General features: G+C 52.6%; 2 protein-coding genes across 3 annotated transcripts; one reads left to right on the forward strand and one right to left on the reverse strand.

Annotated features, from left to right (window-relative positions):
• Positions 1–186: 186 nt before the first annotated feature.
• BPIFB2 (BPI fold containing family B member 2) lies at positions 187–6,060 on the forward strand. Of its 2 annotated transcripts, none has more exons than XM_065032093.1 (16): positions 187–326; positions 843–959; positions 1,210–1,309; positions 1,604–1,708; positions 1,783–1,941; positions 2,367–2,412; positions 2,647–2,707; positions 2,936–3,027; positions 3,148–3,324; positions 3,657–3,698; positions 3,798–3,962; positions 4,236–4,303; positions 4,901–4,946; positions 5,264–5,327; positions 5,421–5,497; positions 5,733–6,060. In XM_065032093.1, exons 1-16 carry the CDS (start codon positions 305–307, stop codon positions 5,799–5,801), a joined length of 1,410 nt encoding a protein of 469 aa, XP_064888165.1. In that variant the 5' UTR covers positions 187–304; the 3' UTR covers positions 5,802–6,060. The 2 variants fall into 2 exon arrangements, with proteins under 2 accessions (XP_064888165.1, XP_021137737.2); XM_021282062.2 differs by having other exon boundaries at positions 1,804–1,941.
• LOC102091974 (BPI fold-containing family B member 4) lies at positions 5,828–23,128 on the reverse strand. The gene is made up of 17 exons (XM_065032094.1): positions 22,986–23,128; positions 18,932–21,484; positions 18,221–18,350; positions 17,269–17,383; positions 16,658–16,762; positions 16,260–16,415; positions 14,813–14,876; positions 14,376–14,439; positions 13,894–13,985; positions 13,146–13,319; positions 12,378–12,431; positions 11,578–11,742; positions 11,399–11,466; positions 10,035–10,077; positions 9,479–9,542; positions 9,067–9,143; positions 5,828–8,564 (listed from the first exon to the last, which is right to left on the reverse strand). The coding sequence occupies exons 2-17, from the start codon at positions 18,935–18,937 to the stop codon at positions 8,541–8,543; spliced, it is 1,401 nt and encodes a 466-aa protein (XP_064888166.1). The 5' UTR covers positions 18,938–21,484; positions 22,986–23,128; the 3' UTR covers positions 5,828–8,540.
• Positions 23,129–26,935: the final 3,807 nt, after the last annotated feature.

Here is a 26,935-nt window from a genome sequence, read left to right on the forward strand (position 1 = left end):
CAACTATGATTTGCTGGCACTCTCCCCCAGAGCCCTTTCTTTGCGCTCCTCGGGAACACCATGAGGAAGGCGAGCTGCCCCAGCACCCATTGCTCAATATTTCACCGCGCTCTGTCAATGGCCAATGTAAGCAAGTATGTGGGGAAACAATAAAAAATCATATGTAAAACAAAGCGTCCACCCGATGTCCTGGTTTCCAGCCCTCTTTGCCAGTTTCTGCTCCACCAGCCTTAGCTGTGAAGATATATAAAGCCAGGACAAATCCTTGGTGTGGCCACGGCGAGACACAGGCTGAGTTGGAAGAATGAGAAGATTGGCCAGGAAAGGTAAAGGTTCATTTGCAAACTGAACAGCTTGGTATAGGCATTGCTTGTACTTACTTTGGGGTGTCTCTGCAAGGCTCAGTTCTCATCAGAAGTCTGCTTTCTGCAAAGACTGATATAAATATGAATATTTTATGTAGGTTAAACAGCCTGAATTACTTGTTTTCTTAATATTGTGAGAGCATTACAAACATTATAAACAATTCCAAATGTTTTTAGAGACAGGTAACACTTTCACCTTTTGATTTGATTTTAGCCTCTTCCATAACTTACATTCATTCCTCAACTAATTTTAGCTCCCATTTACTTGCTAGTTTTACACCAGTTTTAGGCCAATATGTGCTCTCCAGCAGGTGCCAGGTGGCTGCAGGCACCGCTCCAGCTTACAGACTTGTGGGAGGATTCCACAAATTTCACACAAGCTCACGAACCCCCCAGGGAGCAGAGCTGTGTCCCCATGCTGCGGTGGCTGGGCCAGGGCCACTCTCACCATCTGCCGTGGGTGTTTTCCTTTTCCAGGTGCCGACACAGCGACGCTCTGCGCCCTGAGCATCTTCCTGAGCCTTCTGGTCCCTGCTCAGGCCACCAGGTCCCCCGACTGTGGGGGCATCCTCACCCCATCAGGACTGAGCTACCGTGAGTCCAGATCCCGCATCTCCCACATTGTCAGCAGGGAGGGGAGGCAGCAGCATCCGAAATACCAAACACTGTGACCAGAACCTTTTGCTGTTCACCATCCCCTCTCTACAGGGGGGCTAGTGAGGGATAGAAGTGGGGTTAGCGAAGGATGGATGCATGTGACCTGGACAGATTTCAGCCTGTCCAGCTCTGTGCATTGGACCACCAGCTCCAGAGGGTCTCATAAAGCACCTGCCCTGTTTCGCAGTTGCTCAAGTCTCGAAGCCGCACACGGAGAACGTCCTCAGGCAGGACCTCGTGGCCCCCACAGCCCCGGACCTGCTTCCCAGCTCCCCAGAGCCCAGCAGGTGAGTCTGCAGCTCGGCTTTGCCCAGGCTTTGCCACCTACCGCTTTGAATATCGCCACAAAAGTATTTTGCCAACATGGGCAAAATTCCTCCTGGAGACTAACCTGGCTGTTTGCCAGGGCAGTTTAGGAACAAGCTCCTGGCTCCTCCATTGGGGTCTCAGCCCTGGCTCCACCCTTGGGCACTTATTTGTCCCTGAATTGTATGGATCTCATGGGCTTTTAGGCTTTGCCCCCTGTGAGAGCAGCCAGGGGCTGCACATCCCTCCCGATACCTTCATTTCTGCTCCTGCAGGAAGCAAATTAACTCCGTCAAAGTCACCGAGCTGTCCCTGTCGCTCATCCCGGATGCCGGCCTGCGGCTCAGCATTGACGTGGACCTGGATGTCACCCCCGCACCGTGAGTGCCGGGGACGTGGGACGGCGGCAGCCAGGGTCCCAGGGAGAATGGGACGGGGGCTCCCCCTACCCCAGTCTCCTCCTCTCCCGGCACAGCTCCAGCACCAAGGCCATGCGACTGTCCATCCTGGCCGACCTGCACCTGGAAATGACCCCCGAGGGGAACCTGAAGCTTGTGACCTCTGCCTGCAAACCCACCTTGGAGGAGCAGCAGAGCACCGAGGACACAGAAAGGTCGACCCCGCAGTTTTCATTCCTCTGGGACCTGGGTAAAGGGGGAAAAGACGAAACTGAGGGACAACCCCTTGTAGGCAGGAGGGTGATGTGAGTGAGCTCTGCTCGCTGCCTTAAACGCTTACAAAGGTTACCACAAAACTTCATCTGCATGGGAGGAACTTTGTTCTGCTTGCAGGGCTGGTTTCCCCCCATTTTGAGATTCATTCTCTCATAAGGGACTGGATCTTTTAAAGTAGTGAAGTAGGAACATTTTTAATGGAATTCCTCAGTGTTTTAGGATTCTGATTTGTAATCATAGCCTAATAGAAGATAGAAAATAATGGCAATACTTTCTCTGGCTGCTTTTTGAGTCAGATAAAAGACACTCAGCAATGCTTGGCCAAGCTGGCTCTTGCCTAACATCTTCTGTTGTTTTCATCCAGCAAGTCCTCTAGTTCAGACATGGACAAGGAGATTAACGTCAATAAGGTAAGACAAAGGCATGAGACAGCACAAGACCAGGTTGTGCAGTTCTGTAAGAACTGGAGCACTTTAAGCCACCCTGGTGTTTCACCCTGTGGTGACCAAATGCTGATGGGCTCCATCTCCTGCTGCCGCGTGGTCAGACGATTGGGACACCTACACCAGAGGTGTTTGGGACAGCTGACGCCAGCAGACCCTTGTGTTCATCTACTGCCTCTCTTTCTGTTCTTTGTTCTACAGATTTGCCCAGAAGTCTCCAAATTGCTGCTTTTCCCAAATGAGCAGCTGATGTCTCTGACAGGTGAGCATCTATCTTTCAGTGTCCTCACAGGCAAACGGCTCCGGGGCTCATTTTGGAGCAGGTCATGGGGCTGGACGGGCTCTCTCTGCCACTGTCATCTCCCTGGGACCTGCTTCCCCCACCCAGCTCCATCCCCATCCCTTTACTCGGGAAACCCAGACACTTCCCAGCTCAACCTGCCGCTAACTGCTCCCGCCCCTCCTGAGCATCCCTCTGCTCACCTCACAGCCCAGTTCCCCGTCACACCGAACTGCCAGGTCCAGTACCTGCCCCTGGCTGCGCCCGTGTTCTCCGAGCAGGGAGTCACCATTTCCTTGCAGGTGAGTCCCCGTGTTCCAGCACTCCCAGCCCAGCTCCAGCCTTCAGGACAGCACCTGTCTCCCAGCACTATGTGCCCAAGACACCCCAAACTCCTGTTTTCCTTGCCCGTGTCCCTGCAGACAACTTTCCAGGTGGCGGGGATGGCGATCCCGCTGCCAGTCAGCCCCGTGCCCTTCAGCATGCCCGAGCCCGCGAGCTCCAGCCCTTCCCACCTCACCCTGGCACTCTCAGAGCACTTCTACACCAGCCTCTTCTTCGCCCTGGAGATGGCCGGAGCCTTCAACATGACCATCCCGGTGAGTAGAGCGAGTAAGCAAGGAAGAGGTAGAAAACCTGCATTTGGAGGGACAGCCCTGCCCCACGAATGGCTTCAAGGAGCTGTGCACCCTGCAAAGCGTGGGTGTCTCTGAGTATCTGTTGGAGTCAGGCATCCCCAGGCTCCCAAACATGCTGCTGGTGTGACAGTGCATAGAGAACTTGCCATGAAGAGTAAGCAAATTGCTGCTCCCAGCCCATGCTGGTGTGCAGGAAGGTCCCTGTGTGTCCCCATGAGCAGCACAACTCTCACCAGCCCCAGCACAGCCCAAGCAGCTGGCAGCCACCTCACCAGTTGTGCTTTGTCTTTCAGAGTCCGCTGACCACCGCTGCCATGGCACAGAAGATCACACAGGTTTGGCACTGATGCTGTCCCTCCGAGCAGCACAGCCCTGTCTCAGGCAGTGCCCCCCGGCACCTGCCATGCCCCAAAACAACCCCCCTCCCTCGGCAGATGGGCTCCCTGTTCCAGGAGGACGTACCGGTGACACTGCAAGCTGTGTTCAGGAGCTCGCCGCGGATGGTGCTGGAGGAAGGCAAGGCAGCCCTGAAGCTCTTCCTCACTGTGCACGTCGGGGCAGGATCGCCAGTGCTACAGAGCTTCGTGAGCGTGCACGTGGTGAGTGAGCCCTGCGAGCATGTCCGAGCTGCACGGAAACAGGAAAGCAAAGACTTTGCCACAAGCCCCAGCGATTGCAGTCATTGCAGGGGCTGGTTTGGCCTTTACCTGCTGCAGCACTCAAAGTCCCCGGCAGCGTTTCCCTCTGTTGGGTAGCGCAGGAATGAGGGATGTGTCACAGGTGGTAGCACAGGGATGGGTTCATCGCATCCCACTATTCAGAGCTGATGCAGGACTGTTTGCTGACTCTGATCCTGCCCTCCCTTTCCTCAGGACATGTCTGCGGAACTCCTCCTGAGCGTCGCCGACACACGGATGACAATCTCTGCAGCAGCGATAGAGTAATGTCCCCAGCTCTGCCATGACCTCAAAGGGGACATGTCCCCATCAGAGCAGGGACAGGAGAGGCAAAGTGCTCTGGGGAATTTCTTGGCTTTCATGGTTTGGCCATTGCAGAGGTAGCTCTACCCTGAAGGAAACAATGAGAATCCAGTAACGTAGAGAGAAAAGTGGGAATTGCACCATCCATCCCCCGCATTCAGCACAGGCGTACGCAGACAACCAGCACACGCCAGCACCCCTGCCTGCTCCTGCCACGCCACCGGCACCGCTGCCAGGGGAACTGCCTGTGGCTGCCCCATCGGCAACCACAGCTGCAGCGGGGGGCCCTGGGGGGCTCCTGGGCACCCCCGCTCCAGACTGCGGCCCCGCAGCATCCCCAGCCCACTCACTGCCCGATGCAGCTGTTGTCAGGGTCCTGGGGGACAAAACCTCCTCAAGCCCTCGCTGCTGTGCCCGGGACAGTCCAGCCCCAGTCCCTGCTTGGACACACCTGGGCACCAAGTTTGCTGCTGGCTCAGCCCTGGTGTTTGGGGGTCAAAGCCACTTCTCACCACAACTCCTCACAAGTAGCTCTGGTGCTGCTCTTTCTTTTCTAGGGACAATGACCTCAGCCTGGCTGCCTCCAATGTGGGTCCTGTGCCGGTAGGTGCCCGCAGCCCCACACCCCAAACTGACCGAGCACAGCTGTGTTCCATCCCTGTGCTGTGCTGCTGTCACCTGCTGAGTGCACCAGTCCCCACCTCAGCACTGTCCCCTGCCAGCCTGGTCACCCCAGCAGCACCAGCCAGCTGAGGCTGCCCCAAAACCCCCCGGGCAGTGGGTGGCAGCAAGGAAATGTGAACTGTGGGTGCTCGCTGCTCAGCAGCAGGTCCAGTGGGACTGGGAGAGCTGCAGCGAGCATCCCAAGCCCTGTCCTGCTGTCCCTGCCCTGCTCCAGCTGACCGCGTGTCCCCTGGCAGGCTGCCTTGCTGGAGGAGCTGCTCCTGCCCACGCTGCGTGCGGAGGTCCCGGCCCAGCTCAACGGTGGGTTTGCAGCGGAGCCGCCACCGAGGACACGCAACGAGGACGGAGGCAGCACCCCAACAGCAACTGCCCCTCCTTTTGTTTTTTTCCTAGAGGTCCTGAGTGAAGGAGTAATCCTGCCCCACATCTCCAACTTCACCTACACCAATGTCAACATCGTGATTCACAAGGTAAGAAATAAGACATCTGAGCTGCTCCCTGCTGTGTTTGATTTAAAGGGAACTCGGGAGCGACTCTTACCTCCTGGCTGCAGAACAAATCAGAGCCTGCTCCTCGAGCCTGTTAACCCGCAGAACCACGTTCCATCACTTTGCGCAGTCCCAGCTCCTCTGTCCCCGCTGCCCAGCGGTGGCTGTGCCGGGGGGGCCGGGGCTGCCAGACCCCCTCAGCCCATCCTCCCTGCAGGACTACGTCTTGGTCTCCTGTGACCTGCAGCTGCCGGCCCGGGCGGGTGAGCAGAGCACCATGGTCTGAACTCTGGTGTCCGGACTGAAACAGGAGCAGAATGGTTCTGTTGACGCTGAAATCAGCCCTTGTGTTTTGTCACTGCTTGAAATGTTGAATATGTGCTTTCCTGCTTTATCTAAACACCACCTTATCAGACTTAGGATGATAACAGCGTTGCACTAGCAGCTTTCTCTTCCAGTCCTGCTCTTGGTATTTTTGTTGCAGAAAGAGGATGGGTTGTAACAATGTTCTGTACTTTAATTAAAGATTTCTCTTTCATACTGCATTTTCTGATATGACTATTGACTTTTTTTCCCTTCAACAATCTGCACCTAAAGCCAGGTGAATTTTTCTAAGAACTAGCACCAGTACAGATGTCCAGACCTTACATTTAATTAAGGAAGCATGAAAATTCCACTAACTTATATGGATTCAAAGCAGCCCTGTGCCTCTCAGCTGCAGAACAACACAGCCCCTACCAACAAGAAACCTCACGTCTGCTTTTCCTCCACTCCTCACGTTACTATGGGAACATTATGGGTAGCGGTTTTCCCTGGGCTAGAAAGGGAAAAAAAAAGAAGAAGAAAAAAAATCAGCCTGCACAGTGGTTTCTAATTTTAGACTTGAAGCCAGTTATATTTTCAAAACTATATTTCTGACAAAGCCCATCACAGAGAAAACGCTGATGGAAACATGACTGTCGACAGACGGACGGTGCCACATGCCTGCTTGGGGCACCAGCAGCTGCGCCCATCCATACTGGGACACTCTTTCCTACAGACCAAACTCATCTCTGTGCTCAAGAGGTTGTTCAGCAAAATAAAGGGGGAGAAAAATAAAACCCAACAAAACCCACAAGAGACTTGAGAGCCCACACTGTCAGGGTGGGGTGGTGATGGAGCTGCCCCATGGCAGGTGCTGGGATGGAGCAGCCCCCACGCTGTGACCACAGGCTCTGGTCAAGCTCGGCCACGGGGCTGCCCACAAACCCATGGTCATCACACACATCTGCTTCCACTTGCAACAGCTAAGCACAGGGTTCCTGGCCTCTGGAGCTGCTGAAAAGCACTTCAAAACCTCATATTTCAGAGACTCAGAAATAGGAAAGCAAACAAAACAAGCCAAGTGGATTTATTATAAGGAGTAAAAAACCCTGAAGGTTTATGTGCCCAGCTTGGGGACCTGACTAATGATTTTAATGCCTGAAGTTGGCAATAGTGGGAACTGCTCCTAATAAAAGTTTCCTGGTAGAGCTGCAACCATTATTCTTTGACTAATATATCTTAAACCAGTTTCCCAAAAGGAATAAACTACAGTAGTAAAAATCTGTATTTATTTGCCAGTGGATATTCTGGCTTCAGGCGTTTCTGCCTGGCTCTGCATCCCCCCGTGGTGTTTCTCCTGGGGACTGGATTGTTCCAGTGCTTGTGAATTCCAACTTGCAGTTTTTCCTGCTCTGGGTTTACTCCTGAACATACCAGCAATTCAGAGCAATAGATTTAGAGTTGCAGAAGTACCGGGTTACACTGCCCTTTCCTTTAGAAAAGGCTCCTCTGCCCCTTCTGCTCAGCCCTATGTGACAGACAATGTGACAGAGGCCGAGCCCTGGGAGGAAAAGCCGTTTGCAGGCACACAAGACGACATTTCCACTCTTCCGTGATCCCAGACTCGCGGTGACGCTTTTCCTTCTCAACTCAAAGAGACCCCAGGACAGCGACAATCACAGATTATTCTGTAGCGCCAGCAAAATTAATCCCCTCCCAGCAAACCGGAATGCATACAGAAGCGCTGGCCAAACGAGCGCAGAAAAGAGTCTAAACTTTACTTACCATACAGCAGGTGTTTGCACAGGAACCAGCACAAAACCTTGTGCTAACAAAGCCCTTTGTGCCAGCCTGCAGGCAAAACGACGGATGGAGACGCCGAGTTTGACGAACCGTGTAGCCCCGAGGCGGCTGTGAGCGCTCCGGCTGCTGGCACGGGTGACGGGGACACCCGTCCTGCTCGGTGTGACAGGGCCAGGCAGCCCCCACCCCCGCTGGACCAGCACCACGGCTGTACTGGCGTGTCCAGACTCTATTGGAAAATGCTTCATGACCTTTGGAAATTCAACCTCATTCTGATTTCTGCATGTGGATTAGCGTTTGGTCAGTAGGTCACCCCAGCCACGAGCAGCCACTGAATATCCAAGTGTAATTTTTTGGGGAAGTTGGAGTAGAAAAAGTTTTCAGACCAAAAACCAAAGTATCTTGTCACAAAGGAACCAGGTCCCACAGCAAGAGGCTGGACAGATACTCTCCCTGAGAAGCATCAGAAACCAGAACCTCATTCCAAACACTAAGAAAGTAAGAATGTTTATTAAAGAGTTACATGGCAAATGTATCCTGAGCTCCCCCTCAGCACTTCAGACCTTTCTGATCGTGGATGGCGACATTTACTGAGAAAGCCATGTGAAATATTTTCATTATATCAAGAACAATTTTTCCTCAGAACAAATTTAACAATGGCACTGCAGCACCACATGCAACTGCTCTGTGATCCCCAAATCATGATAATTTCTCTATATAAATATTTGTACACAGAGCTGTCTATCAGGTTATGGCTTATGCACATATCTTACCGCTCACGTGAGCCAATTAACTTTAAAGTGTCTTAAATGTTAAAGAATTTTGAATCAAGTTGAGAAAATAAAAGCGATGATGCTGGTCTCGATGTTCCGTCCCACCGGTCTCTCTTCCCCTCCCTCGGCGCCTGGAGCTGTTGTGCTCACACCACGATCACCAGCAGCCCCTGCAAAGGGGCAAGAGCAACACGGCCACGTCATGGCCCAGCTGCCATGGCCAGCACAGAGCCAACAAACCCTCCACAAAAATCCTCCCGGCAGGCCTGGACTATGGCACAGAACCCTTTGGGAAGCACCGGCGAACACCCCAGCTGCTCTGGGACATCTACAGGGTGCCCAGGGCTGGAATTTGGTGTAATTCAGGACACTTTAGATGGGGCCACTGGAAAGAGCCTCCCAGACCCAGGTCTGAGCTGCTCCCAGAGCTTTCTCCAAGGAAACAGCAGCCAGGACGGGGACAGGACCTGCCCAGGGAGCTGAACGTTCCTCACTGCAGATCCGATTTGTTGACACTCATGGGCATGAAGTGCTCAGAAGGAGGTCAGGCAGAGCAACGTTTTCTGGCCTTTCAATGCTTAAAATCTACAGCTCTTGCACACTAAACTCCCTTGGCAGGTCTCAGTGACCCACACTGGTGCCTTGTGGGGAAACAGCCCGATGGACACTCACCGCCAATATCTGAATATCCACCTTCAGTAAGGGAATATCCAGCACGTTTGGCAGAGGGATCCCGACTTCTAGAACTCCTGTGGGGAACAGACAGGTCCTGAACCGGTTCCCACCGCACGGCAGAGCTGCCAGGGGAGCGGAGCTGCACGGGGGGACGGACGCTGCAGCATCACCGGAATGATGCATTTTGGCTTTCCTGACACTCTCTGCCACCAATCACTACCAGGACCCTCAGGGCTGGAGCTGGGGCAAATAGTGCAAGAATAAGGTTGGGACTTTTAAGCCCAGGCTCAGAACGGGGACTGCAGACTTTCCATCGCCCCAGCTCTCCTGCTGCAGGTCCAGTCACACACAAATCCCTCTGCCCCTTGGCCCGAACCCTCCCACGTCACAGTGCTGCCGGTCGCCTTACCGTTGAGAAGGGGCACCAGCCGTTCCGCCAGCAGGCTGCTGCAGTGGGGCTGCAGCAGCGAGATCTGCACCGGACGAGGAACAAGAGTGAGTGGCGCTGCCATGGACATGGAGCATCAAACAGTGCAGCAGCGCTGGGAGCCCCCCGTCCTTGGGACTGGAAACCACTGCCCGCTGACACAGCACAAGAACAAACAGTCCCTCTTTTCTTCAAAGCAAGTCTACTTTTCTTCCGTGATTTGTATTTCATCCTTCCTTTGGGAATCTCTCTACCAGGTAAATCTCCCACTGGAGCTCCGTGTAAGCTTTGCCAAGCAGGGATGAATAAACAGACTCCAGGCTTTACATTTGCATTATTAGAAAAGGCAGAACAACAACAACAACAAAAAGAAGCAAAAGAAGAATTGCTACAACCCACAGAGTAGAGGAGCGAAGAACCGAGACCCTCAGAGCTGTTACCCACCCCAGCCAGGACACGTCTCAGCGGCCACGTGTCCCCTCCTGCCCCAGAGCTGCTCTGCCCACCTGACTAAGCCCAGCCTGGCACCCAGACTTACATCACTGATGCCAACATCAGAGGACTCCAGGGAGATGGAAGTGCTGCAGGGAAAGGAAAGCAAAGGCTCGTCAGCCACAAGGCCAGCACCGCCTGATCCCATCGCCGCACCCAGCCCCTGCGCAAGGGACCCGGGAGGCATCACTGCGGCGTCCATAAGGGATCACAATATTGTAACACAAAGAGCAGGCACTGCCACACTTGCAGGAGAGAAGAAAATAGGAAAATAAAAGCTTAACTGATTTTTTATTTGTGTGTAAATGCAGCAGGGCACACGCTGGCTCCCGCCTCCGCTCCGCACCCGGGCAGTTACTGACCCTCGAGAGGAGCCGCCTGAGAGCGGAGCTGTAGGAGCAGCACCCAGCCTGAGTTTACAGATCAGGAGCTCTGGAAAATTTGCTACAGCTCCAAATCTATCACTGCAATCACACAACTATCTCCATAGCTAAAACATATGCTCTATTTCCACTTGGAATTTCTCTTTTCTACTTCCATTGAATCTTGTTATATCTTTGTCTATTGAATTAAAAGCCCGTTGATGCATTTCTATTCTCTATATTGCTGCATACAAGCAATGCCAATGTTGCTTCTAAATCTAACTCTTTGACACGTGAAATGGCTTAAAATCCTCAAGCCTCACACTATAAGAAACGCTTTCCAATCTTTAATCATACCTTGACTGGCATTAATGACAGTACTTCCCTTTAGTCCTTTATCACTCATGGCCAACACCAGACTTTTCAAGCTACTGCCCAGGATCCCAGTCAAGCTGACAGTCTCACAGTTATTCAAGTTACCTCATTTCTCCTGGTTATAAAACTGACCCAGCCTTTTCCCCCAGTCTCCTACTATTTTCCCACTGCTGTCACATTTCCCGAAAGCCAGCAGTCCCTTTCCCTCTTGTGCCATCAGCCAGCCAGAGAATGCCCAGACTGGGGAAATGAAATGCCGGTTTGACAGACACTGAGAAACATTCCATGTTAGTGGTTCCAGAGCGACATCAGAGAACGTCCCCAGCCTGTGCAAGGGCAGCGGTGCCCGGCTGTGTCACAGCGCATCTGTGCAACACCCCGTCCCTTCTGACATCACCCAGGAGCTCTTGCAGCACCATGCCACCGAGGGACATGCTGTTTCACCAAGGGACACACTGCTGCAGCACTGGGAGCATCCCCAATGGATCGCAGCCTGTCCTGCTCTCTTCTGGCCACTGCTTCCCAGAAAACTAGACCTCTCCCCTGAGCCAGCCAGAGCCCCCAGCACGGCCCAGGGGCTGGGGCTGCCCAGGGACTGAGTGGGCTGGGGCTGCCCAGGGACTGAGTGGGCTGGGGCTCTGCTTTAGCTCCAGCACCCCCGTGGATGACTTACCTGCCCAGGGATAAGCCCAGCACCAGTTTGCCTCCAGAAATTGACACATGGACGTTGAGCCCAAGGTCCTGCAAGCAGAGAGGGGGAGGATCAGGCGGTGGAGACATCCCCAGCCCAGCTGGCAGCCACCTGCCCAGCTGCACCCTGCACCAGTTTGAGGTCTTGCCATCCACACTTACGGCCTTCAGGAGCAGGAGGTTGAGGATGGATCCATCCAAATTAACAAACACCCGAATCAGCACCGAAAGCTTGAGGGTGGCTTGGTTTTCCTCCAAGAGGATAAGCGGGTTCCCAGCCAAGGCCAGCTGAATGCTCAGAGGATGGGTTCCATGGCAGACAGAGCACTATGAGGATTGGGGACATGTGGAGGTGGATCCTGCACCTCACACATTGACCCGGCAGGGGACAGGCAGCTCTCTGGGGGACTCTCATAGACCCATAACTCTGTAGGGTCTCCCTCATGGTCACACAGACCTTGGACAAGCCCAGTTTACAGACCAAATAGGTCAGGCAGCAGAGGTCAGCTCTCTTTGCTGGGGCAGTGAGGGGCTGGGGGGACACAGGTGGACACCAAGGGGCTGCGGCCATGAGAGGTGCCCAGGATACGGGGGATGACAGATGTCTACCAGCTCTTTCTGTCAATGCTGGGAGCTGCAGGAGACGTTCCCCTGCTTAGGGAGAGGGAGAACTTCGGGTAGAGCCAATGGGACGCAGGAGAGCAGGCACCGACTGCCGGGTCAGACTTCCAGCCCCTGAGCTGCTCCCAGCAGGCAGGTGGCAGCACAGAATCAGGGAACAGTTTGGGTTGGAAGAGACCAGGACAGAGCGATACTGGCACAGCCGGACAGAGCGATGGGGAGGGCAGCAGAGGAGCAGAGACCTGGGGCAGCAGCTCCCCAGCACATCCAGGTGCATCACTTGGATGGCCTTGGACCTGGTGAGGTTTACACAAATCCTCGCACCAGCAAAAGCCACTCACCTCCGTGGGAGCGAGGGTCATGATGGCTTCTTGCAGCTGGCTGGCACCAGAGAACTGTTGGAACAGAAGCACGAACAGCCCCAGTGAGTGCTCCAGCCGATTCCAGCAACACTGTCCTGCCAGGGCCATCCCTCTCCTACTTGTGTTCCTGTCCCCACAGCTCATTGTGCTCCTGGGGCCGGTCCCCCAGCCCTCCCTCATCCCCTGTCCCCAGGCAGCTCAGCCACACACAGGCGGCAGCACCAGAGCCCCCGCCTGCTCCATTGCTCCTCGGCTGCCAGGGTAATTCCTGGTCAGTTGATAAGGTGAGAGCAACCAGCCGCAGGAGACGTAACCCAAGGGCTTTCCACATTTTCCAGTGTGTGGACCCCTAATATTTCCCAGTGGAAATACAGATCAGAGGTACAAAAAATGCATATGCCTGGAGAATTGCATTGTGTGTGCAAAGTTGCTCTTCTCGATGATATTTTGAAGACTCATTGAAATGGATGACAGACCTCTGGGAGTCTGTGGCATAACCAGTACACGACTGGTTTCAATAGGTGTCCCTGGGGTGCCTGTACGGCGACAATGGCTGATGGCTGCATGTGCTGCTATAGATTACCGACAGGAGCAGGGAGGAGGCAGCGCAGGGGCTGGAGCATTAGCAGGTGAGCACGTGCACGCATGGGCACAGGGACATGGTGCACAGCCTGCACAGAGCCACGGCCACGCTGGCGTGTGTCCCTCACCACCTCCCCGGGGTGGCACAGGGGCTGCCACACTCACAGCTCCGGGCGCGCAGGTGAGGTTCTGCGTCGGGATCTGGAACATGAGGACCACCACAGCATTGAGGAAGCCCTGGCGCACGCCCATGACAAAGAGATTGTCCAGCAGCAGAGGTAAAGCAGAGGGGGACGAGTCGTGGGGGATGATGCTGCCTCCCACGTCCTGCACCACACCCTGCCAGGAGAGAGGACACGGATGTTACATCGACCCTTCAAAGCCCAGATCCTCAAGAGGGAGGGTGTGGGGTCTGTGACAGTCCCAGTCACTTCTCATTAGCCACTATTTAAGCTCTCCTGTTTGAAAGTACTGCTTGGTTTTTGCTGGTTTCTTTTTCTTTGTTTTTTCTCCCCAGTGAGACAGTAGTAAAAAAGCCCATTAGCTTGGTTTAGCATTGACCCACCATGGACACTGAACAGCAAGACAGAAAGCAATTGCACCCAGCCTGCAGGAGGGCGAGGATGCAAACTGCTTGTCCCGGCAGTGACGAAGAGCAGACATGCAGTCTGGGGCAGACTCAGGACCAGTTTGCAATGAGAGCAAACGGGGGCTTGAGGAAAAGTGCACGCAGTCGCTTAGTGGTGATTTGGGTAAGGATCTAAATATTCAGTCAGAGCTTCCAGAAATAAACCATCAGCCCAGCTCCTCCCTGTGGCTGCACTGGAAGCAGACAAGTGCTCCCAGGACGAGGATGAACAGTCACCATGTCACAGTCACACCCGCAGGGTCCTGTCACCCAGCACTAACTTACATCCAAATCCAGCTCTAGGAACAAGCCGGAGGTAAACGGGAGGCTGGCCAGCTGGTAGTGAATCGTTCCTGCGGTACCAACTGGCGTCATCACTTCAGAGAGAAGAAACATCGTTACAATGTCAGGAAACGAGCAGCAACACAAACTGTCCCCTGCCACCAGCCACCAGCCAGACCGCACACCCAGGTCCCCAGTGTACACAGCTTGTGGGATGCTCACTGCTGCTCCAAACAGCCAAAACATCCCCAAATTCTGCTGGGTAAGATCTGCCTTCAGAATGCAGCCCCAAAAAAAGCATCAAAGAAAAGCTGAAGCCGAGGGTGATGTATAAAAAAAGCACAAGGAGGGCCGAGGTGCGAGCAGCTCCCTCAGGCTGCTGGCGGGAATCCCGGGCTCGGTGACAGCCCCACAGGGAGCAGCTCCTGCCCTGGGACCAGGCTGGAAATGTGGCCACAGCACTTCCCCCTCCAACAGACACCCACCGTTGAGAGTGCTCATCAGGTGGATGTTCACCAGGTTGACCACAATATCAACCACTGGACACAGCTGCAACACAAACAGAGACACGCTGAGCCCTGGGCACCACTCTGCAGGAGCAGCACCCTCGCCTGCCCAGATCCCTTCTGTCCAAATCCCCAGGGCAGAGGGGCTGCGTGGCCTCGGGCAGCAGCTGGGAAGGACCTGGGGCAGTGGAGCATCCCTGGAGCTGGGTACCAAACCCAGGGCACCGCTGTGGCTGAGGAGTGCCTCAGGCATTGCCCGGCAGGCAGAAACATGCGGGCACAGCCCGGCTGGCAATGAGCACTGGTGACATGGCGAGCAACACCAAATAACGGTGCAGCTTGCTGTGACCTCCCAGCATGCTGTTCCAAATACTTCTGTGTTTCAGCTAGGAAAGGAGAGCAATCTTCAGGCTTACCAAACCGGGCAGAGTCGCTGTCAGCTGGTTAAGCACTATCTCATTTACTGATAGGGACAGTAAGCTGGAAAGGAGAAAAAAATAAAACTCCTCATCACTACACACACAGCTGCAGGAGAGGAGACCAAGGCATCTCCAGCCTTCATTTCACACCCCGCTGGTCCCCAGCCATCCCTGCAGGGACACTGCTGCAGGTGACACCAGCGGGGCTGAGCGGGAGGGGACAGAGCTGCTGGCCTCACTGGGACAGAACTGGGCTGGTTCCAGCACTGTGGGGGTACAGACACCATTGCAATGAAGGAGTGAGCCCCCCGCAGCGTCACCTGCGTTCAGCTGGCTGCTATTTAAATCAGTGCTGTAGTTAAGGGGAGGTGGAGCCATTACGAAATATCTCCATGTTAGTTATGGGAAGGAAACAATTTACATGGAGAATAACAAGGAGAAATCTGCTGTGTAACATTGCAGCGCTGCTGCTGAACAGATCGCTCAGGGATGCAGGATGCCTGCAGGCAGCGCAGAGCCATTTACTTTTGATAATCAATATATTACTGGGCTATTGAGTTGGAACGTGCAGCAGCACAGTCGGCAAGCCACAGCCAGCAGGAATTCATCATGTCTTGTTCTTTTTGCCCAAGTTCTGCCTATAGATGCATCTGAGGAACTGCCACGAAGCCAAATGCGTCCATCCTCGCTCCCCCTTACCCCAGAGCCCACATCCTACACACCATCACTTCTACCCTGCTAACGCTTAAAATGTGACCCCAGAGAGGGTGAGCTGTGTTCCTCTGTTCACTTACACAGTCTGTTTCAAACCAGCTGTTGCACTGATTGAAATATAATGCATAATGCAAAAAATAATTAGGAGAAATTCAGTGAACCTGAAAAGTGAGTAATTCAAAAGCAGTAAAAGAAAATATTTCCCATGATCAATTTATTGCTGCATTCATCAATACATGAAGTCAGCAAATTCTTTCTGCCAAAAATTTAATAAGTCTGAGCGGGAGAAGGGACATTTGCATGGAATTACACATCTCCACAGCGGTCAGAGCCACAGTCCATATGTCCAACATCTTTCTGTGACAGCAGCCAAGGGCAGAGTGTGAAACCAGGGCAAGAAGCTGCTCTCCTGGAACACCCCTTGTCCTGCACTTCCCACCCTTTGGATATCAATTCACAAGGTAAATTAAAGGAAGTGCAACGGAAGAGGCACCAAACCTCTTTAAATTTCCACAGACAAACAGGGCAGATTAACCCTCATCTTCCAACAATCACATTTTTTCCCAGCTCCACTGAAGCAACCGGCTTTGGCAATGGGAAAGAAACGACTTCCCCGAGGCCTGGCCCTGTATCTGCTCAGCACCATCTGTGTCCTGGCAGCCTGTCCAGATCAGCGGATAAAGAGAGGAGGATTGCAGGCGATGGCAAACATAAATCCACAGGCACTTACCCAGAGAGGAGATTGATCTTTATGGCCCCGAGAATGCAGAGGCAGTCTTCAATGACGACCTGCACTGTGCCCGATTCAAAATTCGTGCATTTAATGTTTGCAGTGATGTTCACAGCCACCGAGATATCAATTAGGTCTGAAAGAAGGCCAACCAAGCTGAAAAAGCAAATGGGTTAAACAGATTTCATCTCTCGGCCTCTAAGCAGAGAAACCCAGCAAAGCCAGTGGCCACAAACCGCACCACAATTTATCACAGTTGCCACAAGCCATCCCTTGGTGCCTGTTCTACTCCATGACTTTGTTACAGGTAAGAAACACCTAGAAATCCATAAAAGGTGCAAAACATGGCACAGAAGGAAGCCTGTGGACAGGTCTCTCACAGTGACGCACCCACTCACCAGTTGCCCCGGAGCTCCAGCTCGGCAGCGATGCTCAGCTGGACCCCGATCCCCGACAGCAGCGTCACCGACAGCCTGGGGAGCTGAGACCTGACCAGGTGCAGCCTGCGAACAACAGCAAAAGCGGCACAAGTTGAAAGCTCTGCTAGCAGAGGGGCACAGCTCTATGTACTGAGGAACACACAGCACCCATGTCACCAGGGGCACCCCCAGCTGGAGGCAAGAGCACTGTAAGCACAAGGTAGCAACTCCATGGTGGGAGACGGGTCTGCAGCTGAACCCTGAATGAGGGCAGCCTGGAAGCACACTGGGGTGGAAGGCACTTCCCGGAGCAGGCAGCTTTGCTCTCTGCAGCCCCCTCCTCCATTGCTCAGTGCTGTCAAGTGTCTCAGATCTCAACAGCAGCAGCAGTGCTGACATTCTGCATCTGCTTCCACAACTTGCCATGCACCTCACCATCCACACACACAACTTTTGGTGGGCTGGAATTTCAACAGCACCACAAGATGAGGATAACTGCTGTGGCCAAGGGTGCAGCTGCAGCTCAGGTTTGCTGCTGCGGAGCTGCTGGTTGCAGTGCTGCCCCCGCAGAGCCCCTGCCCTGCACTCACCCAGTGATGCTGGTGGGGGCGGACAGCAGACCCCCATTCCCCAGGATGCTGGGCAGCACCAGGCCCTGCAGGTGCCGCTGGAGGAGCCCGCTCTGCAGGATGGTCTTCGACAGCACTGCAAGACAGAGAGCACTGCAAGACAGAGAGCACTGCAGGACACACAGCACTGCAGGACACACAGCACTGCAGGACACACAGCACTGCAGGACACACAGCACTGCAGGACACACAGCACTGCAGGACACACAGCACTGCAGGACACACCAGCCGCACCCGCCCGTCCAGGCCCAGCCTGGCAAAGCCAGCACCAGCACACCCCCCGCCCCAGAGCCGCTGCGGGGTCATCAGCTGTCACAGTGGAGCCAGATCACACAGGGGATGATGTTTTTACAACATGCACTAACCCAAAGCTGCCCGTAGCGACCGAACCAGCAGGAGAAAGCGTCCAACTGACCACTGCAGGACAGTCGGACACTGCCAGGGTGATAACAACACCACTTGGGTTTAACTTGCAACTCATTTCCCATTTGAAAAGCAGTTTTGGTTGGTTGGTTTGGTTTTGTTTTGCTTTTTGTTTTTTCAACAGAAACAACTTGAAACAAGCCTCTTTTTTTTTCCTCCTGGAGAACTGCAAATATTAACATGGCTGCTAAACATCACAGCAGTTGTTTGCCAAATATCAGCTGCTCCAATATGGAAATGAAAAACTAAGACAAAAAGAGGAAATAACCCAGACATAGCCCTGAACTTCTGTGTGGCTGTTTGGTGCTGAAACGTGTCCCAGTTCTAGGGCAGATCTCCCTGAGCCGCGAGCCCAGCGGGGGCTGCCAGACACTGCAAGTCTGCAGCCCCGAGGAACTGTAAAATAAAGGTGAAGACACTTGGGAAGTTTCACTCCACGTCATGGCCCCACAGAGCTTTCCAACCAAACACAGCTCATGTTTCTAGTTACCGTTCTGCATCGCCCCTGGACTGACGGCACAGGACAGACCCGACAGGACTTCTTGGGAGGGCGAGAGGAGGCCACAGAAAAGGACGATTCCAAAAAGCTTCAATACCGTCATCTCCAGCAGAGTCCCCTGCTGGGAAGACACACAGCAGAGTGGGAAGCGGGGGCAGAGATTCCAGAGCCCCCAGTGACCTCATGAGGAACGAGGTGCAGCCAGAACCCCCCTGTGCTGGGCCTGGGGCTGCAGGACCTGGGTCATGTCCACACATGTGGGTCAACACCAGCCCTGTCCTTGTCCCCTGGGACCTGCCCCAAATATCCTACATGTTCACACAAAAGAAAGCCAAACTGCTGTTGAAGCAGTTGTTATCTCTGTGTTCCATAGATGAAAAGTTACACGTGTTTTGCTGGGGGCCTTTGCCAAGGGAAGCATCTGAGGATTTGTCTTGTTCTAACTTTTAAAAGCAATAAACCAAAGCTCAAGTGATAAAAATAAACTAACTATAAAGTTATAAATAATAACTATCAACAGAAATTTAACTTTGAAATAACAGACATAGGCAGATGATTAGGAGCTCGGTGCACAGCAGAATCTCAAACTAAAGCAGTCGAGCACCAGGCACATCACCAAGGTCCTGCCAGAGCTGCAGGTGACACCACCACCAGCACAGGTCACCCTGTCCCCTCACAGCCTCCACCAGCCCGCGGTGTCACCTGCATCAGCTGCAGCGCTGGGACGGCTCCCGGCTCCGCTCAGGCTCTTCGGGACTCGCCGAGACTCTGCGCCGTCCTCCCTTTCTGTCCTGCAACCCAGATGGAAAAAGTTGCCTGTATATAAAACCTGCAGCCAAGCAGACACACCTTCTGCCCCCGAACCCCTGTCTCGTGAGCACCCACCCTGTGCCCCTGCCCCGAGCAGCACCCGATGCCGCCTCCTGATTTACACCAGTAACGTCACCGCCGGCTCCACTGCCCTTTGTAGCCTGGATCACTCGCTCACCGCCGTTTCCCCTGCTCTGGGTTAAAAAGGCTGCCCGGTGCTGGTGGCCTCAGTTCTTGGAGGAAACCAACTCTTTAGGAAATGGTGAGAATTACTGAGGCGTCTAAATGTGACAGGGGGCTGACGGGGCTGTCTGCACGGGAAGGCAGCACACAGAGCGTACAGGCAGGGATTCGAGGAGCCTTATTGTAGGAAATCATCAGCTTTTCCCAGTCCCTGAAAAGTTGTGGGACTTGAAATGCTCATTCCTGTTTCAAATGCAGCACTGGAAAAAGATTTTCTTGACAAAAAGCGATGCAGAGAAGTTACAGAAGCCTGACAAATGTTGGCTTTGTTAAGACTGAGCTTCAAATTGACTCCAGTTGTACCTGTAAAAGATGTCATGAATTGACTGTAAAAAATGAAGTTGTAATGAAATGTATAAAGCCAAGAAAAAAATATAATCTTGAATAAGCAACACTTATGCTATCTGAATGAGTATTTCAAAGGAAAATCTCATCCCTCAGGGGTGAAAATCTCCCTGAGCAGACACCTTGGCCGGGTTTCAGGGAAGTTTCCATTGTGCAGAGCCCCAGGAAGATCTTATCTGGGGACTTTGTTCGGGTCTGGCCACCCGTGTTCAGTGGGGACAGACCCAGGAGAAACCAGCAGCAAAGAGGGAATGGAGAGGGGTCTGGGGAACAGGGATGGAACAGAGATACCATCTATTTCCTCAAAAACCAAACACAGGAGAGGTGGAAATACCAAAGAGGAGAGACGGAGAGGCTGACTCTGCTGCTTGCCCTGATGTGCTTTTACTGCTAGGGACAACCCACCCATCTTTCTCCTTTTTGGTTCCCTTTCAAAGGGCCTCACCCCAATGCCCAGGGTCAAGTGGTGACCCCAAATGCACAGTGAAGGTTCAGCGGACGCTGCTTCAGCTCTGGACACACGGCAGGAATGTCACTGCTGGAAACAGGCGGCTCTGAGCACGGGCAGACATGGATTAGCAAGCGGTTCCAGATGCCGCTCCGTGTGCAACAAACACCTGAGTCATTGCATACGCACAACACGGCTGCACATACAGAGCAGGTAATCTCCCAGTTAAATGGCGAGAGGACACAGCCGTGTTCGTACAACACGCACGTGCGGTACACAGCATCTGCGGGAAACGCAGCACGTTTCGTGCTGGAGATATTTCTTCTTGCTGTGCGAGCTTTTCTTGCTCAGTCGCAGCCTCTGCCTCCCCCTCACACACCCGTATTTCATCCTCTCCTTGCAGCAGTGATTTAGATATCACTTACCAGAAGGCTGAATTCCATTCTGCAGTGACAAGAGAATATACATTAAAATGAAGTATTGCAAGAAATGCATGAAAAGATTATCAGAACACAAATGCTGGAAAGTGGAAGCGCTTATGGGAAGACTAACACCACAGAGGAAAGATGCTCTGGAGCTGCCTCTGGAACTTGGAACTGCCCCGAGGCTGCGGCTCAGCAAGATGGCAGGTTAAACAGCAACAAGAACTTTAGAAGAATAATATTAAAGTAAATATATACTATATTTTTATTAAATATTATTAAATTCACTGATAGTTTTTCTCTAATGCTCAGAATTGCAGAAGCTTATGGAAAACTTAGGAGAACTACATGCGTCTCAAACTAAAATGCTGTGCCAACCAGTACAGTGGTGTCAGTGAACATGTGCCTTTGGAACGCCACCTGCGGAGTGTTCGAGTTGGGATGAGCAAACCCTCCCAGAGCCAGACTCAAAAGCTAATTTCTAGCAACAGGATTTGTCAAAACATTAACTCCAATCTCCCAGAAATGAGCTGGAGAGTTTTAGTAAGAACTGAAGAATCAAACCCTCCTCAAGTTCTGGGACTGGACTTTAGCCCAGGATTGTTGGAAACCCACAATCCCCACAGCCAGATTTACAGTTGGTTGGGCTTGCTGCTTCCACTGCCAGCAGTGCACAAGGGCAGAGCAGCTTAATTAATACTAATCACTGTTCACAACAATGGCGAGCCTTGCCAAACCCATCCCAGGCTCGCGTTGACCCTGGGCTCGTGGCAGGTTGTGCGTCGGCAGACGTCAAAAGGATTTACCCGTGTCTGATCACTCACCCGAGCAGTTTCCTACATAGGGAACTCGGGAAACAGAACCATCATCCCGGGGAAGGGCCACGGCAGAGACCACGGGCAGGAAAACCAGCACAAGAGCCGTGGGCAGCAGGTCCTGGAGCTGCCTGTCGGGAGCCAGAGCAGCAGCATCGATTTCTGGATGCATCTGCAATGCCGAGCATAAACAGCGAGGCAGGGAAAAATCGGTACCGTGAGATGACAACAAATCAATGTCTGCAGGAATTTTATAGACAGGAAACTTTCTGCTTCCAAGATGTGAACTGAAGTAAAATGAGCATAATGTCATCGGCCAGAGAGGACGGACAAATTTCATTAGCCAGGTGCAATGTGACAAGTTGCAGTGCAAAAATAGACACGTTTTTGCAGACATGTCTTCATACCTCACCAGGACATGGGAGCTGCATGATGCGATGCTAAAAGCAGCACAGGCCAAAGGACTCGTGGGGGGAACCAGGTCACACCAGGCAGGAAGACCCAGGAAACTCAACAAATCCTTCCCCAGCTGCTTGGGCAGGTGCTGGTTTCACTGTGTTTTGCAAGATTTTGCTGGCATCTGCCTGTCATGGACCTGCAGAGACTGAGCTGGGGTCCAAGTGCCGCCCCGAGCATTCCTCTGGGTGCACATCTTGCACCCTGACCTTTCCAGGTCTGGCACACTGCGGGCTCCCCAGCTCACCCTCTTTCCTCTGGCCCCACACAGGGCAAGCTTGGCCACTTCCACAAACCGACAGCTGTTCCAGGGCCGCAGAGGCTGTGACCCCCTTGCGGGGCTGCCGGGAGCCCCAGCACAGGCTGTGGGGCTGGCAGGGGGGCGCTGCCTCTGTTTGGGGGTGTCTGCAGGGGATCCCTGCCCTGCACCCCAGCACACACACGGCAGCGCGGATTCCTCGGTGATGCGACGGGCACCTTGAAGTCAAACCTAGTCCTGTATTTTAAACAAATAAATCCCTTTTCTGCCTTCTTCCCATCACTTCCAATCACTTGCGCTGTGAACACCTCAATTCCTCCTCACTCTTCATTCTCCCAATTTATTTTTTTGCCTTCCTTACAGCCTGCAAAATGGATTCCTGTCCATTTCATTGTCTCAGAAAGCGTCAGCACTTCGGTGCCGACAGAGACTTTTAAAATAAAGACAGCTATTTCCATTTGACTGAAAGACAGCAACATAGCCTCAAAGTCATGTTTCTGTCTCGCCTCAGGTTTGGGGAAGCTTTGCCTTACAAAAAGAAAAGCAACATTGAGTGAAAGTGTCCTTGATTGTCTCTATTAATCCCCAGGAAGAATTAGCAGCAGCCTTATGTTACGCACATACATCTTCTGTAGGTAAAGATTTCAGGTTTTCTGTCTTATTCTCAGCTTTTAATAGAGACTTGACATAGTCTCTTCAGACACATCATCAGTGCAGGTGGCAGAATTAGTGCTGTGCTTTGTCCAGACATTCCTCAGGGGATAAATTACAGCCCCTACAACCACTCAAGGGTTTGGAGTCAGCATTATGTAAATAAAAGCCTATTTCTAGGGAGATACCAACTGCTCTAAAGAAACTGCAGCTGAAACAAGAGAGGGAGTTCATGTTAAACAAACCTGGTGCTGAACCTTGCTAATGAATTAATTATCCTGACGAGCAGAACTAAGGTCTAACTCACCCATATGTTATTTCCCTTCCACAGTCAGTCCAGTGACAGTTGGTACAAGGATCCTGTCACAGTGCAGAAGCCGCGAAATACCAGCATGACACTGAAAGGAGACAAAGAGGCATTAGAGGAGCTAAAAGCTGGAGTGGGCTGGCAGGGTGAGAAACACGGCGGGGCTGGGGGGGTGAGGAACATGGAGGGGCTGGCAGGGCGGGCAGCTGCCCATGACCCACCTGGTTCAGCATCCCCATTCATGCCTAAACTGCTGTGTATGGTTGTGAGTACCCGCTCCCCGTCCAGCTCCTACGCACCAGGGAGACGTCACAGATCCCATCCACACCTTCCCTCGATTCCCCTGCTCCCAAACCGAAGAGCAATTTCGATGCCAAAGAGCAGGGCCCATGCTGCCCAGGCATGGCAGCATCCGTGCCCCATAGAGGTCTCCCCAGAGCCTGGTGAGATACACCCACACTACAGCGAGCAAGAGCACAAGGAGAAGCCCCCAAGAACGTGCCCGGAGACGGAAACGGGCCGGACGCACACCCGGAGCGGGGTTGACGCGGTCAGAGCGTCCGGGGCCGCGCAACCGCTGAGGGGAGACTCGAACCGGTGGACCCCAGGGCAACGGCAGGCTCCGTTCGGCGCCGCTCCGGTCCTGGGCACCGCGGGCAGCAGAGCCGCTTGGGTTGTACCGCCCCCTGCTGGCGGCCTGTGGGAGCGCTGCCTGCTGTCTCGGGGGCTCCACAGGGCAGGGACTGCTCGGCAACAGGGACCCGGGGACAGGGACCCCCGCTGCCCCCGGCCGAGTGGGCAGTGAGGCACCCACAGCTCGGGAAGGGCTTGCGGGCTCCGTGCGGGGCAGCGGCCGGAGCTTCACTGGAGCCCAGTGCCATTTACCGCGTGGCTAAAGTGCTGGTGCTGTCTCCAGAGCTGGAACCAAACGTTAAACAGTTGGCAATGTTTTGCAGAAAATTATTTCAAAGACACGCACGGGAAAACACTCTTCTAAAGCAACTCACAGCAGGGTCAAATTGATTTCTGTGCACAAAAATGCAATATAGACAAAAAGAGAGAGATCATTTAATTCTCCTTTAACTCTGAAAAACAATTTGATGCGTATCTGAGACATTGCAAAGAACTAAGCATCAACCTAGAAAATAAATATAGCACAGTGGAGCGAGTCACACACCATGCCCTAGAATTTCACACTATAGAGTGAAGTCTGAAAAAATAAAAGTTGGTTCAAGGCCAATTTCACTCACACAGTAAAAACAAGACTTTGTTAATGCTGGAACAGCACAGACTGATCCATTAACAACATCCACTAATGAGCTCAGCAGCCAGAGCTCCTCACCTGTGCAATGGTGACACACTCACCTGCACGGACATGCCAAACGTCCCCATGCTGCCAGTGGCCCTGGCAAGCAGGAAGGTGCACGGTGACAATGCAGAGCACAAAACGGGGTACAGTTAAAACCTGCTGCCATCTAATCAAAACCTAATAAGGTTCTACAGTTGCTTTTAGCATCCCACCACTGAGCAAGAGACACCCTTTGCAAACATTGGGAGGCACAGATGCTTCCAACGGGAGCTTGTGCATGAAACCGCTGAGCCGTTTCGGCTGGATCACCACGATAAGGACGCGGCCGTTAATATTGTCTCCAAAATGAAGAACTGGATTCTTCATGGCATCACCAGGCTCTGGTAGTTTCCAGCAGCCTCTCCTGACTGCAGATGCTCAGACCATAAATAATCACTACACATTTTTGCTGCCACTGATATTTTATTGCCTGAGGCAGCCGCTCGCTGGTCTGCCTCCAAGATAAGGCCGGGTGAGCTTCAGAGAGTTTGGAATCTTCTCAACATCAAAGTCCCAGTAGGGTTTTAGTGAGGCTTCAGAAACCAAGTTAAGGGTTTTTAATGTGCCATACAGCACCTAGCATCAAAGCGGCAGCTGTCTGCAGGGAACTGCTGTTTAACAAAGTCACCGAGAGCATGGAAATAGAGCTGAACTAAACAGCTTTATCACTAGTACTTCAAGAAACTTTTATGTACAGGAGATGAGCGTTGCGGAGGTTTATTTGGAGCAGAGAGTCTGAATTAAAAAAAAAAATAAAAATACTTCCCTATTTTCCATATAAAATTACTCAGATGAAAATGAGGCCTTGAGATTCTTTGAGCTTGTGCAGCGCAGCTCAGAGTAAATATTCTCATTGAATGATGATACTTGGCAGCCCTCACACACAGAATCAAGGTCATCTCTAGCAGTTAGCAGGAGAGCTCTGCTCCTTGATCTTCGCTGTTTCAGGACACAATTCTTCCCTCTTCTTCAGCAGAAGTTATCACTAAGCAGGGCCTATCTAGGCTGTCAGGAGGGGGAGCGTGTTTAACAGGACCACAGGCAGCAGCAACACTGTGCACGGCAAACACCGCCGTGCTCCACAGACCCGCACTCTGATAAGACCAACAGCTTATAAATCATTTTCTCCTGTTGTTCATGTCTTCCCAGCAACCAGGAGGATGCTGTGATTTCCTCGCGTGCCCTCCAGCCCCGACGGGGAGGAGGTTTGTGACCAGACACCCGCGCTCGGTGCGACACGGAGCAGCTGGTTTGCTGACCACAGCGCGATCCAACGCCCAAGGAACCCGGGCGCTGCTGCTGTATCCCTGGCTCAATTGCTCCCAGCAACACAAGCTGCTCCTCTGGAAGCTGGAGCAACCATACGTTTTCCACCAGCTACCTCTGGTTTATAGAGGATAATTAAGGGAAGCGAGGGCAAAGAAACGCTGCCGTGGCGAGCGGGGCACAGGGTCCGCTCTGCATCACTCACACCCAAAATGAATATGAAACACTGCTGCCTTGCACGGGTGAGGGGACGGTTAAAGACACAACACACAGGAAAAAAAATAATCACAGCAGTTGCCTGTCTTGCCTGCGAGATGGTAACGTCTGCAGATCCACGGGATTCTCTCACTTGTTTTCACCGAGCTGCGATGCAAGGAGGAGATAAGATATTTTGAGGTGTAATTTTCTAAGGAGAAAAGCAGGATCTTGATTAGACGCCTGTTCCTTGTCAAAGAAAATGTTCACCCAGCCCTACAGTACAACACTGTCCTCCTACCCTTCACTTTTTTGTCCTTTTTCAAATTAACAGCCCCTGGCACCTCCTTGATCAGCAGGCAACATGCCTGCAGATGCCACGGCCCTGTTGCTGGATATTGTGCTGATGACATTTGTGCAAAGCAGCGAGCCTGAACTGAAACGCTTTGGACAGCTTTTCATAAACCATTCTGCTTGCACAAAAGCAGTTCCTGCTGTACGCCAAGAGCTGGGCAGAACCAGGCTTCCTCGTTGCCACACAGCTGAAAAATCAAACAAATATGTAGTTCCTGCAAGCCCTGGGTGCCTCCAGTAGCTATCACGACCACCTCCGGCTTTACCAACACGCACTGACTCGTAAAAGGCTGAGCTGAAACAGTATTTCATGGCTTGAATTGCTTCGAGTCCCCAAGGAACAAGTGTCAGGACTTTCAATAGCTATAGTGTTAATAATAAAACAGGGACCTCTTCCAGCATCAGAGCACAAACAGGAGTTATTTCTCTTTCAAAGCTTTGATTCCTAAAACCTTTCTTACATTCAGCTTGACATCAAAACACCCATCTCATTCACTCTGACTGTCACAGGAGAATTGTGTGCTGCTATTAGAAACAGCCCTGAGGTGAATTAAGAAGAGCCTGTAATGATGTTCCACTACAGCAACTTTATTTCTACCAAACCAAATAAATGAGCAATATTTTATCTCATGTGCCTTGGCTCAGCAGAGAGCGGCAGCTGCTCCCCATATGATTTATTGAACGGATGTTTTCTAAATAGCCAAAATCAGGCTCTGAAGCCAGTCACAAAGTCTCCTATTCCTAACAGCCCAGCACAGAGATAGCGAGAAAGAAATTCAGATTCTGG

Source organism: Columba livia, chromosome 16 (genome assembly GCF_036013475.1).
Source record: "Columba livia isolate bColLiv1 breed racing homer chromosome 16, bColLiv1.pat.W.v2, whole genome shotgun sequence".
NCBI classification, from domain to species: Eukaryota; Metazoa; Chordata; class Aves; order Columbiformes; family Columbidae; genus Columba; species Columba livia.

Bases quoted from the DNA above. Each gene is read 5' to 3' on its own strand.
- BPIFB2 (XM_065032093.1), top strand. From the start codon at position 305: ATGAGAAGATTGGCCAGGAAAG. The intron at 2,708-2,935 runs GTGAGCATCTAT...CTCACCTCACAG, and splicing joins GCAGCTGATGTCTCTGACAG to CCCAGTTCCCCGTCACACCG. The intron at 5,498-5,732 runs GTAAGAAATAAG...TCCTCCCTGCAG, and splicing joins TCAACATCGTGATTCACAAG to GACTACGTCTTGGTCTCCTG.
- LOC102091974 (XM_065032094.1), bottom strand. The intron at 13,320-13,893 runs GTAAGTTAGTGC...CTCTCCTGGCAG, and splicing joins TCCTAGAGCTGGATTTGGAT to GGTGTGGTGCAGGACGTGGG. The intron at 9,543-10,034 runs GTAAGTCTGGGT...CGTCCGGTGCAG, and splicing joins CTGATGTTGGCATCAGTGAT to ATCTCGCTGCTGCAGCCCCA.